Source organism: Herpailurus yagouaroundi, unplaced genomic scaffold (assembly GCF_014898765.1).
Source record: "Herpailurus yagouaroundi ecotype Mexico unplaced genomic scaffold, PumYag 100, whole genome shotgun sequence".
NCBI lineage: Eukaryota > Metazoa > Chordata > Mammalia > Carnivora > Felidae > Herpailurus > Herpailurus yagouaroundi.
This window is the reverse complement of record NW_024412391.1, coordinates 5,478,346-5,496,074: the sequence shown is the minus strand read 5'-3', so window position 1 is coordinate 5,496,074 and position 17,729 is coordinate 5,478,346. Positions and strand designations below refer to the sequence as shown.

General features: G+C 42.2%; 1 protein-coding gene across 1 annotated transcript; it reads left to right on the top strand.

Moving 5' to 3' along the window:
* The first annotated feature begins 212 nt into the window (after positions 1-212).
* On the top strand, positions 213-3,496 carry TAS2R39 (taste 2 receptor member 39). Its single transcript, XM_040473061.1, is given in 3 exon segments — positions 213-362; positions 364-586; positions 589-3,496. Coding segments are annotated over 3 exon segments (1,035 nt in total). The 3' UTR covers positions 1,251-3,496.
* Positions 3,497-17,729: the final 14,233 nt, after the last annotated feature.

Below are 17,729 nucleotides of genomic sequence, written 5' to 3'. Positions count from 1 at the left end.
ACATGGAAGAGGATTAGAAAGCAAATCCTTCCATCATTTGCATCCCCAGATTTAGAGCTAAGAATTCTGAGATAAACAAATGGAATAAATTTGGAAATGATGCATCAAAGGCTTCCTCCTATGACATGAATAGTGGGAGCTACTGAGGATCTGCCTATCAAACACTAGAGAGGCATTTTCCTCCAGACACCAAACAGGGGTAACAACTCAGGATGACAAAAACCTGCAATCCTGCAGATAATGAATTTTCACCATTTCACATCCTCTCAATTTTAACAATTAAAGGCACTGAATGCATCATTGGTATCATTGCAAATGGGTTCATCATGGCTATAAATATAGCTGAATGGATTAAAAATAAGGCAGTTTCCAATAAGCAGGATCCTGTTTTTCTTGAGTGTATCCAGAATACCTCTCCAAAGCTTCATGATGATAGAAATTACCTTCAGCTCAACATCCCCACATTTTTATAATGAAGATGTTATATATGGTACATTCAAAGTAACTTTCATGTTCTTAAATCATTGTAGCCTCTGGTTTGCTGCCTGGCTCAGCTTCTACTTCGTGAAGATTGTTGATTTCTCCCACGCCTTTTCCTCAAGCTGAAGTGGAGAATTTCCGGGACAGATGCCCTGGCTCTGTGGCTATCAATGTTTATTTCCTTAGGCTACAGTGTACTCTTCTCCAATGACATCAACACCATGTATTGTAACAATTCTTCTATCCCCTCTCCCAACTCCTCTAAGAAAAAATACTTCACTGAGACCAATGTGGTCAACCTGGTTATTTTCTATAACCTGGGGATCTTCATTCCTCTGATCATGTTCATCTTTGCAGCCACCCTGCTGATCATCTCTCTCAAAAGACACACCCTACACATGGAAAGCAATGCCACTGGCTCCAGGGACCCCAGCATGGAGGCTCACATGGGGACCATCAAAGTTACCAGCTACTTTCTCATTCTCTACATTTCCAATGCAGTTGCTCTATTTCTTTATATGTCCAATATCTGTGATGCCAACAGTTCCTGGATTATTTTGTGCAAATTCATCATGGCTGCCTACCTTGCTGGTCACTCCATTCTGCTGATTCAGGACAACCCTGGGTTGAGAAGAGCTTGGAAGCAGCTTCAGCCTCAAGTTCATCTTCACCTAAAAGAGAAGCAGAATACCACAAAACAAGCCCAACCAGCTCTGCCTCCCCCTTACCTAGACCCCTCTCCTCCCACCTCCTTTCTTCCCCAAACCTGATCTGATCCTTCCACCTGATGTGGTTTTTTATATAGAAGGTTAATCTTCATTTCTCTTTTGCTTCTTGGGCACAGTCTTAGTGATGTTTGACATATTCTTTCCCTAAGCCTTCTGTTTTAGCTCCACTTGCTCTATGTAAAAGCAGCGGTTCTACACATTAGAATCTCTGGGGGAGATTTTTGAAATACCAATGTCCAAACCTGATCCTAAATCAATTAAGTCAGAATTTTTGGTGTTGGAACTTAGATAATTCTTTTTAATTTCTTAAGGTGATTGTTTTCCAAAACCTAAAACAAAAAATTTTAAGATGCTCAGCCTGGCTTATATCAGGAAGAAAATTAAGACTACTTTGAGATATAATTTTTTCCCTATTAGATAAGCAAAGATCAAAAAGTTTGGTAACACACTGTGTGTGATCATGGGGACAAGGCAATCTCATAAATTTATGGAAATGTTAATTGCTGCTTCTTTAAGTACAGTTTAGTAATACATTTGAAAGTACATACTTTTATTTGACAATTATACTTCGGGGTATTTATTTTATAGATACACTTGAGTACATAAAAATTGACATATGTACCAATTATTTGTTGCAATATTTTACATCCAAATGGCTATATTCATTATTAAATGGAGCCACACTGGGGGTAGCAACTAATGTTGAATCACCAATCTCTAGAACAATATTTGAAAAATTCACCACATAAAACTTATTCTACTTTCTCTTCCTATCTGCAAAAAATTAGGTTAAATTTCTCCTGAAATAGAGGAATTGTTTCTTTTTCTTTTCAAGAAGATAGACAGACTCTTCTTTAAAGGTCTCATTTTCTGAACTTCCATGTTCATGGGCTTGTAAGATAACATAAATAAAAGCAAAAGAGCAAAATGTAAGAACAACTTTGAAATTTTGAAATTTTCAATCCAAGAGAGAGATGCAATTCAAGACCACTTGAATCTATTCAGGATAGGTTCTGGACTTCAGGCTGCCTCGTTATTCATGTCCTGGAGTGGAAAGGGCTACCATCCTGAGAGAAGAAAGGGTGAACTACCTTCCCCCATTTCATAACCAGACTATAGAACAATCTGTAAACATGGACACCTCGGGGGGAGTCCTCACTGGGCTGAAGATTTAACTGTGCTAGCCAGTACTCCTCACATGTGCCATCCTTAAAACCTACCGGAAAATAAATATGACTTGACACCGTGAAAGTCTTCAGAGAAGGAACACGACTATTTCAGGTGTGAGTGTCAGACATACATCACTATTTGTCATTTAATCCCTATCAAGGATTTTGTTGTTTAAAAAAAAAAAAGTATTTGATATTCAAAATGATAGCATGCTTCCTTGTACCTTAACAAATGGATTCTGAATAATATTCTGGATGCTAAGAAATTTCCTAGATGTGCTTTGTAAACATTCTCAGAGGCTGAAGACATTAAGTGAGTGACTATCAAAACACACAGTCATGGGCAGCTGGAAATAGAGCATCAGAGCCATCACCTATGACAAAGTATTGATGGAAATGGTTACATTCCTCATCGAGCAACTCCCGAAACCAAGTAACAGATCATTGGGGAAGTATATATCACATGTCACATGTCACCATTGTTTCTCACTATTTTCTGGTTAATGTGGTGAGATTTATTTTCTTGTGAAATACCCTGATTGCTACAAAGCTGTCTATTAAAAGCATCTTCCCTCCAATTCTCACATATAGCTTTTTTTAAATGAGATTGTCAATACTTACAAAAACATAACACTATTACTCATTTCTAAATCTCCACCCAAATATTACAGAAGTGAAATTAGAGTTGTTTCAAGTTGATTGTCATCATCATCATATTCAAAGTAATATCAGCTTTTGGCCAACAAATAAGTAAACAAATGCTGAAAAGGTCTTTTGTGAATAGTAAGTCTCCTGCCTCACCCAAAATCTCACTTCCCCAAAGCAACATTTCTATTATTTCTGACTCTAGTTTTTGTGGTGGTTACTTTCATAGCTCCGAACAGGTATACACAGACACGCACATTGTATTATCCATCTGTAAACACCTATTGACTCATCACTGTCAATGGTGAGGACTGAAGTGTCACTTACATTGCCATCAAATGCTGCCCTGTAGTAATTGCATTACTACTTCTGGCTCTGATTCTCATTGCTTTTAAATTATTGAATGATCATTTTAATGTGTCTTTATTTTTGAGAGAGAGAGAGCATGAGTGAGGGACAGGCAGAGAGAGAGGGAGAAACAGAATCTGAAGCAGGCTCCACACTCTGAGCTGTCAGCACAGAGCCTGATGCGGAGCTCAACTCAGAAACCATGAGATCATGACCTGAGCCGAAGTCAGGCGTTCAACCAACTGAGCCACCAGGAGCCCCTTGAATGATCATTTTAAGTTGCAATGTCTTATTCTACTATTTATAGTCCATGCCTACCAACTCCACATTATATAAAAGAGTATGTTAGTGCCCCTATCCTTCTTTTTACTACTTCTCCCTTTTCCACCTGCTTTTTAAAAAACATTTTTATTTATTTTTGAGAGAGAGAGAGACACAGAGAGAGAGAGAGAGAGAGAGAGCACAGCGGGGAGGGACAGAGAAAGAGAGGGAGGAAGAGGATCCAGAACAGGCTCCGCACTGACAGCAGAGAGCCCGGTGCAGGGATCGAACTCAAACTATGAGATCATGACCTGAGCCAAAGTTGAACACTTAACCAACTGAGCCACCCAGGTGACCCCCTTTTCCACATTCTAACTGCTGAAAGCAACATGCTCCTTTCACATTGTCATATGCTATTCTGTAACTATCATTCAGTCTTCTGTGTTCATCTATGAATTTATTTTAAATGTAGAAGATCAATAAATAGCATTTCTAAATATTGTTAGTAAAACTATTATTACTGGACTCAAGACCAAAAAGTGCTTTTCATTAAGTTCAATGACACAATCCATAAACCCAGGTAAAAGGAGATTGTTTCCAGCATAAAAATCAAATGCATTTTTTTTTTTTTACACTCCATCATTTACTCAGCAACATGAAAGAATTTAGTTTGGGTTTATGATAATCCTGCTCAATTGCCTTCCTTTATGTTGTTATACCAGCCCTGCCTCCCAGAGAGAGAAGTATATTCTTTACCACCTACTCAAAGGAATTCAGTATTTTAATCATGGCACTCTCAGTTGGATGTAATCCACTTTTTTTTTTCCAGTAGCAACTTGATCAATGCCTTTCATTCTCATTCCTTTCTTGATAATTGGATATCCTTTCAGGATAATTGACTCCTAAGCCTGACTCATGTTTGTCATCCACCCGGATGTCTGGGTTATATCCATCACCTATTTTCTAGATCACATGTCTTACTCTTCCTTTTCTTATTTCCTCCCTTACTTACCAGAACACATCCTTAAGTAACTTCCTCAGAAAAGTCCTTCGGAAATGGGAAATGTTTTTATTTTGCCCTCACTCTTGATTAGTACTTGATAGTTGGTTGAATATACAATTTTAGGTCTAAAATAATTTACCTTAAGTTTAGAAGAAATTTCATTCTTTTCACGTTTGTTGTTACTAATTAGAAGTGTGAAAGCAACCTGTGTCTTTTTCCTTTCTAGGTTTTTGTATTCTTTCTTTAGACATTTTTAAAATCTTCTTTTTATCTTTCATGATTCACCAAGACTGCACTACAACTGCATATAACAGAAATCTGATTAAAGTGACCATATAATGCTATTTTTAAATGTAACATGAATTCTAGAGGTTAAAAAAAATGCTCCAGGAAGTCACTAATGACTCAGGATCCTTCTAGCTTCCTTTCCTACCACATCATGTTGCTGAGGCAACATGAGACAGAGAGAGAAAGAGAGAGAGAGAGAGAGAGAGAGAGAGAGAGAGAGAACGAGTTGGGGAGGGGCAGAGGGAGAGGGAGAGAGGGGAGAGAGAGAATCCCAGTAGCCCCTATGCAGGGCTCAATCCCACGACCCTAGGATCATGATCTGAGCTGAAATTAAGAGTATCACCTCTACATTCTAGGCAGAACTGGGTCACATGACACCTTCACAAGGAAAATTGTAGAAAGAATTATTTTTAATTTGTAATTGTGCACACTTCCACCCTAATCCACTCTAAACAAAATTAGGGTACTTATATTGAGGAAGAGGGAAGAATGATCATGGGTTAGGCAACTAGTATCAGATGCTCCATTTGGTGAAAATTGTGTAAGACCAATTGAGGGCTTATCAATCAAAGACCATGTCTTTGGGGCACCTGACTGGCTCAGTCAGTTGGGCATCTGACTCTTGATTTCGGCTCAAGTCATGATCCCAGGGTCGTGGGATCGAGCCCTGCATAGGGTGTTGCACTGAGCATGGAGCCTGCTTGGGATTCTCTCTCCCCTACTTGTTCTCCCTCTCTCTCTCTCAAAAACAAAAACAAAAAAAAATGTCCTTCATCAGCACTCATAAAGTTTCTTTTATTTTTTAAAAACAATTTCTTCCTCTTCATTTTCTCTAAATTTGATCCTTAAAATTCTTTTTGGTCAGATTTTAGGCCTCCTAGATTAAATATCTGTGTCTCTTATCTTTTTCATCATTGATTTATGCTGAGCATTCAGACATATTATCTTGAACTCATCTTAATTTTACTGAAATCATGTTAACAGTATGTAATTTTAAATATTTTTAATCTCAAAGTTTCTTCGTTTCCTATTTCTTTTTAATAGCATCTTTTTCTTAATTTATGAATTCAGTATATTTTCTGCCTTCTCTGAAGATACAAGTTCAAATTTTTTAAGTATTCTTCTTTGATCTTTATTTCTCCAGGGGTCATTTATTCTGAATATTTATCTTGGTCTTTCTCTTTCAGGCTGTGAATTTTGCTCCTATTTCTGATAATCCTTGATTACTAATTCATGAAGGAAAATGAAAGGCTGTTTTGCATAAGTAAGAATTATTCCCCAGCAGGACATTCTTCTGAATGGAAAGGCTGATTGGGACCTCTGTTTTGTAACTGGGCAATCCAGTTCGTCAGGACTGGCTTCTGATGACTTTTTTTTTAAGGTATGTGGGTAAAAAATCAGACATTAGCCTTGAAATCAAAAATGTCATAATAAGAAAGAATTTAATCTCTGTGCAAACATCACACTGGAAGCCCTGCTTCTTGGAAATGAGTTCAATTTCTCTACAAAAGCATTGTTGATATGGGGGTTGTCAATGGTTCTGTGTGCAGTGATGGAGAAAAGGTTGGAAGGAATCACTGAAGCAGTTATATGGCAGACAGAATTACAACAATGACTTGGTTTTACACCCTGCCTCACTCCTACTAGCCAAAGCTAGGAAACACACATCAGGGGACCTCAAGGCTTTTGAGCAAGCTGAGCAGCCACCACACTGCCAGAGGACCACCTTGTGCATATTCTGAGCATCCTCTGTGCCACTTCATCCACAACACACTTTCATGGATGGTCCACATCCAAGAGATGGGATGAAATCTCTAGTCTGCCCTCACTCCTCTCTCTTAATTATTATGGGATTGTTTTTCTCAGTGGAGTCTCAGAAGAAGGGGGAGTCAAGTACATTTGTTTGGTCTAAAATTTAAAATCAGAAGCCTTATACACAATATTTCTTTTTATTACACAAGAACCTCTAAGCCTGTTTCAGCTCAGTCATTGTCAAGCTCATGACAGTGCTTTACCATGGACAATTTCAAATTGTCCAAAACTTAATTTGGGGTCATAAAAATCCCCCAAACTGGTTTTCTACAGAAAATTTCTTTTTTTTTTTTTACAATTTTTTAAGTTATTTATTCATTTTGAGAGAGAGAAAGCGCGCGCGCGCACACACACACACACACACACACACACACACAGGGGAGGGGCAGAGAGAAGGAGAGACAGAATCCCAAGCAGGCTCTATGCCATCAGCTCAGAGCCTGATACGGGGCTCAAAGCTGTGAACTATGAGTTGGTAACCTGAGCCAAAACCAAGAGTTGGATGTTTAACCAATTGTGCCACTCAGGCATTCCTCTACAGGAAATTTCTAAGGAAGTTTCTGAGCTAGAGCATTAACTCGATAACAGGCTTATCTTATTTTTGTTTTATGCTAGTGTTTTTCTCATCTGTTAACAGACCTGCTAACTTCATTATGTGACTGACCTCTTGGAAAGTTTATCAAGCCCTCAAACTGATTAAACAATAGCAGCAATTCCCCTTTCTTACTGATTTCATAGAAAATTTCCAGAAAGTTTAAATTGGTAAAAGCTGATTACTGGGCTAGAAATGAGAGATTTTCATCAATAAACTGAGTGGTCAGGATACTAAAATAAAGGAAAACATCTGTATGGGGCCTCTCCGCTTGCAATCCACATAGCTGTGTGCATGGCCTCATCAGCTTGAGAATTTTCTCATAAGAGCATAAGAACAAACACAGAGAAGAGAAAGGCAGGATTTAGCCCATCCCAGCCAACTCTAACTTGCCTGCCAAGTAGATAAAAAGACATGGCGGCCGATTCCCTGGGAAGACTAGTGCCTGCATCACCATGGAGACAGCTATTCTGCCCATCGAGTAGTGGAATTCTGCACAACAAACAGAGCTGAACACAAAGATGGAGCTGCTAGCACCAGGAGAGTGAGTGAGAGAAGGGGCAGGCTAAGCGAGAAGGAAAGGTGCCACACTGAATGCAGCTGTCACAGTGAGAGGAAAGAGCGTTGCAGTCAGTGACTCTCTAGATGGGAAAGACACAGCTGGTGCCTGGACATCTGCCTTAGAGACCAACCCAAACCACCATCCTTCCGCCTTTAAGTAGCTCCAGGCTCAAAGCAGGAGAGAAAATCTTGAGTGGGCTGAGTGTAACACGAAATGAGTACGTTTACCCAGAACTGTGTTTTCACCCACCAGGTGGATTGGGGGAAGGGAGGGCTATGCAGATATTAAACTAATTACCTTTAAAATGTAAGTTGCTCTTCACACACTCGATTTGCAAATTTTAAAATTCATTCCTACTTTACGTGGGAGCTCACCTGGGATTTTGAAATATCCTCACAGAGCATACATCTGCACATAAACTAATTCTAACCCTGGACTGGAATTTGGAATAAAATTATCTCCAGGTAGGGCCCAGCACCAGCAAGAGACAAGAGATTGAGAAGTGGTGGGAATAGATGAGATAGACCCTCAGAAATCACCATTTATGTCAGAAACAGGGATGAATGCTAATAAGACTGACTATGAGAGAAGAGCAGTGTGTTTAACATGCCCAGGTAGACCTAACGTGCTCTTCTCTCTTTCTCCTTGAATGCTCTCCCTGAACAAGCCCCTCCATTCTTATGGTTTAAGTCCCCCAAAAGCTAGTGTCATCCAAATTTGTGCCTGTCCCCCATCTCACTCCTGAACCCCAAGCCTTCTCTACCCCCAGAGTCCCTTCTCCTCAGCCCCTTTTTTGGTCCGAGATTTTTGCTAAACTAATGACTCTGTCTCTAACTGTCCTCTGCCTTGTAAACGAAGGCTCTTTCGGTTTTAAGAACTATTATGGACTGGCATTTATAGCTGAGATTAAAAATAACCCCCACCAGACTGCCTGGAAGATGTGATTTCCTGAGAACCTGCAGGACTTGGGAATGCAAATCAGAAAAGGATCCGATTGCCCCAACACTTACCAGAGAAAACTGCCATTTGCATCTGCGCTCCAGATCCTGGATGGCTACAAATACATCAGTGGCTCATTCAAACCAGAACCAGGCACAGATTGAAAGCCCAAGTGGAGGTGGATTTGGAAGGAGGAGTGAGAAGGACGCAGCTCTGGAAATTGGGGCTGATGAGTCGGTGTCACTGCCAAGACAGGAAGCTGGGCCGTGCATTCCTAGGTATCTGACCCTCAGCTGACTCTGGATGTCTTGGACAGCACTCCTTTCTCCAGCTCCGTGAGCGTTGTTTTCAACCACGAGCCCAGAGAGACGCCCCTACACTTTTATTAGCTACACGCTTCTCAATGTCATCCTTACCAGTGGCCTGGATACATTTTTAGGCCTGGAGCAAAACACAGGTGGTTTTACTGAAAACATGGCGATAGAGTGTGATAGTAATACCCATCGTGGGCGCAAAGCAGAAACAGGAGTCCAGGTTTACCTTGCTTAGGAAACAGATTTTCCCGAAAGCCCTTCTCTCCACATGCCTGAATGTGGTAATTCCCTTCCCATCAACCTTTATCTGGCTCCCTAAATACCATTTCATATCATATCAAAAAAATATCGATTGAAGAAACAAAAACCTGTTTCCTTTAAGATTCTAATCTCTCCAATTCTAAGCCGGTTTCCTCGAAAGGGCTGTTTGGCCCCTGTTTGGCCTTCCACTTCTTGTGTATCAAACCTTCCATGCTCAGCAGTGCCACAAAGGTTGTCTGTATCGGTCTAGAATAAGCTAAGCTAGGCGGCAGAACACAGGACCCTAACATCTTCCTTTTTAGGGGACACACCTAAGTATTTAGGGACGAAGGGGCATCCTATCTGCAGCTTCCTCTCAAACAGTTCAGAAAAAAAAGTAATAAGTATGTATATATATTGAGAGAGAGAGAGAAGAATCAAGCAGTGCAGTGCAATGGTAATATTTGGGCAATCTGGGGGAGGGGTGTGCGGGAATCCTGTGTGCTGTTCTTGCAACTTTTCTAGAAGCCTGAAATTAAGTCAAAATAGGAGTCAAAAGGAAGGAAAATTACCTTAGGAGCATGGTGAGCTTTCAATGAAATAATATCTATGAAAATATGCTCTATAAATTACAAAGTGCTGGTAAATGTTTTTAAACTAAAAATGATACTATTTAAGGTATCCACTTAAATTCATTTTCCCTAAAAATTAAAAAAAAAAATTTCAATGGCTTAAGAATACACAGGTTTCTTCCTTTCTCGTTCAAAACCCTCTACAGGCTTTGAACAAGCATTCCAAGAGTAGCTGTTCTCCACACAGCGTCTCAGGGATCCAGGCTGCTTAGAGCTAACGCACCACCATCTGAAATGAGGACTCGGGGTCACCTCAGCAGGAGAAGGGAGCATGTGGAATTGTCTGCAGTGAGGAGGGTGTCACGCATCCCCCCCAGTCACAGCCCACTGGCCAGAGCTGACCATACACCCCAACCTGGGTATAAGGGGGCAGGCAACACAGTGACCACATTGCCAGATTTGTGGAGCGTTCCTGTCTCAGCTCCAGGATCTCCTCGATTTCTCATTTTCTGCTGAACTAAAAACACTTTCTCAGGGCGCCTGGGTGGCTCAGTCGGTTGAGCATCGGACATCAGCTCAGGTCATGATCTCACAGTCCGTGGGTTCGAACCCTGTGTCGGGCTCTGTGCTGACAGCTCAGAGCCTGGAGCCTGTTTCCGATTCTGTGTCTCCCTCTTTCTCTGACCCTCCCCTGTTCATGCTCTCTCTCTGTCTCAAGAATAAATAAATGTTTAAAAAAATTAAAAAAAAAAACACTTTCTCTTTCTCAGAATATGTGAAGAAGAAGGAAAGGGGGAAGAAGAGTACACGTCTTCCTATCAGTTGCCCAGTGCTCCAACTTAGACTGTCTCCCTGACTGCCGGTCACGCAGAGAGGGTGGCTCTGCACTCTCTAGGGATCACCCAGATTATGTGACCCCTCCTCAGAAACGTGGTGGCTTACACTTGTCAAGTCAGAAAATGTCTCTCTTGATCATAGAGACAAAAGACTTGGGGTCTTGGTTGAAGAACAAATAATGACAGCATTAAGCACAAAGAAATGCATTAGTAAAGAAAAAGCATTTGAGTGTTTTCAAGATCCACAAATGTTGATCAACACGCACTCTACGCCTAGATTCTTCACATTTAATATTTGCGACATCTCTTATTTACATCCGTCCAAGTCCAGCCACCTTAGAACAGCCACATTTGAAAATCACAGTACAGAACCAAAGGTATCTGGGAAATGAGAGCAGACCAATCTCTTCGGGGATCACACGATACAGACAACCAGCCCCTCAAATAAAACCCAGTGTAGAGCACAAGGCTAATAATGCCCAGCATACATATGGGAGAAAACAGGCTTCCAGTGGCCTAAAAAAAAAAAAAAAAAAAAAGAGGGGCACCTGGGTGGCTCAGTTGGTTAAGTGTCTGACTCCTGATTTCAGCTCAAGTCACAATCTCCCACCTTTATGAGATGAACCCCTGCGCCAGGCTCCAAGCGGAGCATGGAGCCTGCTTGAGAATCTCTCTCCCTCTGCCCCTCCCCCCCTAAAATAAATAAAATGAAATAAAATAAAATGAAAGAAAGTGACTTTAAGGCAGGGCAGTAATGAAGAAAGCACAGGCTCCTTGGGTTTGACTGTATTTGTGCCCCCAGAGACAGATGATTTGGCAGCTTTTGGGGAAGATCCACATTCCTAGGGTCCACGAGCTCACAAGTCACGGCAGCATTTCTCAGACTCACTCGCAGAATAAGAACAGCTCAATCCCTCCCACCACACACCTTGTAGATCTGGCACCGAAGTAGCCTCCCTGCTTTTTCTGTCACAACCCAAAGGCTTGGAGCGCTCCTCACAGAGCTAACCTTCTCCATGATCTCCTGTGCCACTTCTGGAAGCACACACACAGAGAGGCAAGTCTTTATTTCCTCCCTCCTTCTGTCTTTCTGTCCACCCATCCCTCCCTCCTTCCTTCTTTCTCTCCTCCCCTTTTCTCCTTCTTCCTCCTTCCCGTCCTTCCGATTTGCCTTCCTCCTACCTTACCGCCTCCCTTCCCTGTCTCCTTCCTTCAACAAATTACTTATAGAGAGCCTAACATGTGGCCAGGCACAAGCTCCTTAATTTAGAAAAATAAGACTTTACTGCATTCAACTGAAAAGTAAAAAGCACCAGTCCCCAGGTAGCTCGCTACAAATACACAGAGAGAGATAGAACCCAGCTTCAGTTGGATACTTCTGCCCACCTACCTAAGGAAAAAGGAGAAATCCCAGGTCATTTTGTTGCTGGACGATCATGGGTAAGACTTTGGGCATGAAGACCACGTGCAGCCACAGAAGTAAGCACAAAAACAACATCCTACTCCCAATATGTGCCGTGCACCTGCAATAGCGTTGGAAAAGCTCATTCCTACTTAGAATCTAGAGAAAGGTGAAGCCTGTTTAGAGCCCCTCCCTGCCCCTGCCTCTCCTCGGGTCAGTCTGGCACCTTCTTTCTGGACCCTTTGCTCCGTTCAGGGTTGGGTCCTCTTCTGTAGCTCCCCCGCGTCCTGTACTGGTGTGGAAAGCACAAAGTACCTTCATCATCCGCCCCACTCTACCTCGACTAGTCCACTCCACTCAGACACATCAATGACTCTCTTCCTGCACAAAACACACATCCATTTTCAGTGCTCCAAAGTCTACCACTCCTCCCCAAAGGTTTCCTCACCTCAAATCATTATATCTCTCTTTGTGGAAAAAAATGTTGAGGACTATACTTGTCATTTTGATATTCTTTAAATGGTCATTAAAATTATATATAAATACACCACATACAATACAAAACTAGAGGCAATTTTGGCTTTAGCCTATGGATTGCCACTCACCATTTTTAATCTTTGTGAGTGTGGCCTGCTCTGCTGTGTTTCCATGTTCCAGAAGGGAAGGACACAGGCTCATCCAGCCAGGACGGAAGACACGTGGGCTTGGATTATCTAATTGGTGTCCCCGAGAAACCCATGAAAGTTTTCCAGTTATAGTTTTAGGGTTCAGGCAGGCCATACACTGACACATTGGGAAGCGTTTTCAAGTCTGACTCAGAGCCATGGAGCCGCAAGCTGCATCCCTCCCCGTGCGGGGGGCCATATGCCCCAGCTCCTCCTGCCAGCACAAATTTGAAACGCTATCTGCTTGCTCTTCCCCACGTGAATGTTGGTAGTTATCAGCCCAGCTCTGTCTACCTTTTTCCCATTCTTCTCTCTCCTTCCACTACCTCTCTCCCCAAATTTCTAGGCAAGAGCAAGACCATCCAGCGTTCCCAGGAGAATCATGGGCCTCCCGACGCCCCCACATCTCTGCAGCCGGAAGCAGACGCTCTCAACACTCCCACCTCTCCCTCTCTGGGGAGAGGGTCTTCCCAGTTGTGGGGTGACACAATAGAATTCTGAAATCCTCTCTCCACCAAAACCTTCTTGCACCAGGTTTATTCAATGTACTGGATTCTATGAGGGACCAAGAGCAGTGACTTTCTCTCTCCATCACTGCCTTCAGGTTTACTGTTTAACAGCCTCCTTGCTAGCTATCCTTCCAGGTAGAGCCTGTCGCTTTCCAGACAAGTGGGGAATCAAAATAGCATAATTTTCCATTAAAAAAAAAAAGTTCAGGGGCACCTGAGTGGCTCAGTCAGTTGAGTGTCTGACTCTTGATTTCACTCAGGTCAGGATCTCGCCAGTTTGTGGGCTAGAGCCCTGCATCGGGCTCTGTGCTGACACTGCAGAGCCTTCTTGGGATTCTCTCTCTCTCTGTCTCTCTCTCCTCTCTCTGCCCCCCCAAATAAATAAATAAACTAAAAAAAAAAAAAAGTTCAGTCCCATTGTAATCAAAACCATTATCTCCCAAATGATTTCAAGGTCTCTCTGCAGCTAGGCCCGAGCACACCTCCATGCTGGGTTCCGTCGATGCGGAGGGGAGGGTGAGATATCTCTTTCTCACCCTCTTTTCCCACTTGGCTCAGCTGCTTCCAGTTCCTGGGAGGCGGCAGAGGGAGAAGGAAGTAGAAAGCACGAGGTATTACTTAACTAGTGCTGGTGCATCTGGCCACTCAGTGTCCTCTGGCTAGTGGGAGCCCACGTGTGGTACACAGAATGTCCTCCCCAACCATGTCCACCTCCTAATCTGTGAAGCCTTCCATGCTAAAAGGGACTTGGCAGATAGGATGAAGTTTAGATGGGAAGATGAACCTGGGCTGTCCAGACGGGCCCAATGTAATCACAATGGTCTTTTATCAGAGGGAGGCAGGAGGGTCAGAGTCAGAGAAGATGTGATGATGGAAGCGGATGGAGGTCAGCGTGAGGCCATTACTGGCCGGGAGTAGGGCACCAGGAGATGAGGCAGCACCGTAAGCTGCCAAGGAAAGGAATTCTCCACCAGAGCTCCCAGAAGGAGCGTGGGCTTGCCGACACCCTGATGTTAGCCCAGTAGGACCCAGCTTGGACTTCTGACCTCCAGAACTGTGAGATCAGAAATGTGTTGTTTTAAACCACTAACTTTCTGGTAATCTATTACAGTAGCAATAGGAAGTAGCTGACTTGTGGGACTCTTTGTGGGGTTTCCAGACCTCCATAGAGGGACTCTTGGCATTTATCTTTCCCAAAAGCAGTACTTCTCAACCAGGGTCAATTTTTTATATCCACTCCCCCCACCCAGGGGATATTTGATCATGTCTGGAGATATTTTGGATCATCACGACTGGGGGGAATGCCAATAGCATCTAGCAGATGGAGGCCCGAGACGCCAACTATCCTACAACGCACAGGACAGGCTCCTACAACAAAGAAGTATCAAGTCCAAAATGTCAGTAGTGTCAAGGTTAAAAACCCTAATCTAAAGCAAGCAATGAACTTGTTGGCCTCTTGCAATCTCTCTCCTGTCCAATAGACAGCACCTCTCTTACCGTCAAGAGGGTCCTTTCGGAACAGCTTGAGCCTGACTCACTTCTACAGTGTGTGCGTGAAGGGAAAGCATTACCCTTCTTTGCTCCACCAAACACTGGCAGTCAGACAGCCCCTACACCGCCCACCTTTTCTCTGTGCTGCACCATTAGTGGCAACAGTAGGCAGCCTCTTCCCTTCTCATTTCACCAAGCAAAAGTCAAGCATCAATCTCTAGATCGCTACTGCCCTCTAAAACTGGGCAATGGTTCTTAGCCAGGAGTAATTTTGCCCCCCACCCAGGGGATGTGCAATTGTGGGAGGTGGGGACATGCTACTAGCATCTAGTGGGTGGAGGCCAGGGACACTGCTGAACATTTCTACATTTCATGGCAAAGATTTATCCACCCAGAATGTCAATAGTACCAAGGTCTAGAAGTTCAGCTCCAGGAAGTCCAGGTGAACCTCTCTGAAGAACGTTCTTGCTGTCTCCTCTGACAGCAACAAGGGTAGATGGTGAGTAAGATGCTGGTCTCCCATGGGGCGCCTGGGTGGCGCAGTCGGTTGAGCGTCCGACTTCAGCCAGGTCACGATCTCGCGGTCCGTGAGTTTGAGCCCCGCGTCGGGCTCTGGGCTGATGGCTCAGAGCCTGGAGCCTGTTTCCGATTCTGTGTCTCCCTCTCTCTCTGCCCCTCCCCCGTTCATGCTCTGTCTCTCTCTGTCCCAAAAATAAATGAAAAAAACGTTGAAAAGAAAAAAAAAATTAAAAAAAAAAAAAAGATGCTGGTCTCCCTTTCCGCCAAGGGTCTTGATTCTACCAGTGATGCCCTGGCATCTCCCAACCTCCCTTGTCTTTGTTGGGGGAAGCAGAGGACAGCATTCTAGGGACACAGACAGGAAAGCTGCATGATCTCCTCTTATACAAATTCCCTTTGAAGGATCCTCTCTTACGTAAATTGAAGGCAGAAGATGAATTAAGGATTCTGTCTCTAGATTATGTGGTCACATATCACTGACTGTATCCCACCTAGACGGCTTAGCCAAAACTTTAAAATCCTCATTTAACGTCCTGTTACACACCTTCCATAAGATGTTCAAGGCACTGTTAGGACTTAGAGATTTCCCTGTTAATCCTTCAGGGGAGGAAGCATTGTAGGCAAGCATTTTCATCAAATAATGACTTTCATTTTCTTAATGTATCTTTCACAAAAATTTATGGCACGGGAGTGGAGACATGCTCTAATAATGTAAGTAACAGAGAAAGGACATATACAAACAAAAGAAGAGAGAACAGAGAGCACAGTGGGGTTTGTGGGCTTCATCCATTCATTCATTAATTCAAACGGTCTGCTGAGATGTTGCCTTCCTGTTGAAAGCCTCCCTCATCACAGTGTTTAAATAATCTACCACTGCCTTTTGCCCACTTTCTCTGTCCGATCATTGTACTTTTTTTATTATGATGTAATCCTATGCCATAAAAATTCACTCCTTTAAGTATACGATTCAGTGGGTTTTAGCATATTTACAAGATGTATGCAACAATCACCACTATATGATTGTAGAAGTTTCATCACCCCAAAAAGAAATGCTATTTATTTCACAGTTATTCCCGATTTCTCCCCTCCCTAGTTCATATCAACCACAAATCTACTTATCTTCTATCTGTATCAGATAGATGTATGGCCTGTCCTGGACATTTCATATGAGTGAAATCACGTGATATGTGGCCTTTTATGTCTGGCTTCTGTCACTTAGCATTTCCCTAATGACTAATGGTGCTCAGTACTTTTTCATGGGCTTATTAGTTATTTGTATATCTTATTTGGAAAAATGTCTATTCAAATCCTTAGCCCACTTTTTAAATTGGGTTGTCTTTTTATTGTTGAGTTGTAAAGGTTCTTTATATATTCTGGATACTAAACTCTTATCAGATATAGAATATGCAAATATTTTCTCCCAGTTATATGAGTTGTCTTTTTGTTTTCTTAACAGTAACCATTGAAGCACAAAATTTTTTTAATTTAGATAACATCTAATTTCTCTATTTTTTCATTGCTTATGCTTTAAGCATCATATCTAAGGAGCCAGTGCATAATCCAAGGGCATAAAGATTTACACCTGTTTTTTTTTTAATTTTTTTTTAACGTTTATTCATTTTTGAGAGACAGAGTGCAAGTGGGGAAGGGACAGAGAGAGGGAGACACAGAATCCAAAGCAGGCTCCAGGCTCTGAGCTCTCAGCCCAGAGCCCGACATGGGGCTTGAACCCACGAACTATGAGATCATGACCTGAGCCAAAGTTGGATGCTTAACTGACTGAGCCACACAGGCACCCCTACACCTCTGTTTTCTTCTAAGAATTTAATAATTTCAGTTCTTACATTTCAGTCTTTGATCCATTTTGAGTTAATTTTTGTATATGGTGTGAGGTAGAAGTCTAACTTCATTCTTTTGCATGGAGTTAGTCAGTTGTAGGTATTAGTTTTTTAAAAGACTATTCTCCCCCCATTAAATAGTCTTGGCATCCTTGTTGAAAATCAATTCTTTACTTTTTTATGGAAGCTATCATCTAAAATTATATCATCTGTTAACTTGTTTATATCTACCCTTCCCAAATTCCCAAACTCTCTCACTCCCCTCCGTCTCCCCCCCCCCCCCAAACTAAACTGTAAGATGAAGACAGGAAGTTGTTTGTTTACTATTTATCTCTACTGCCTGGGACATAGTAGGCACTTATGTATTTGTTGACTGAATAAATGAGATTCCAGTTTCCTTTAGAAACAAAGGTCATTGTGTTTATCTATACCATTTAAGTGCAGGAACTCATTTAATTTAAGGCAAAAAATAAAATAAAATAAAATAAAATAAAATAAAATAAAATAAAATAAAAT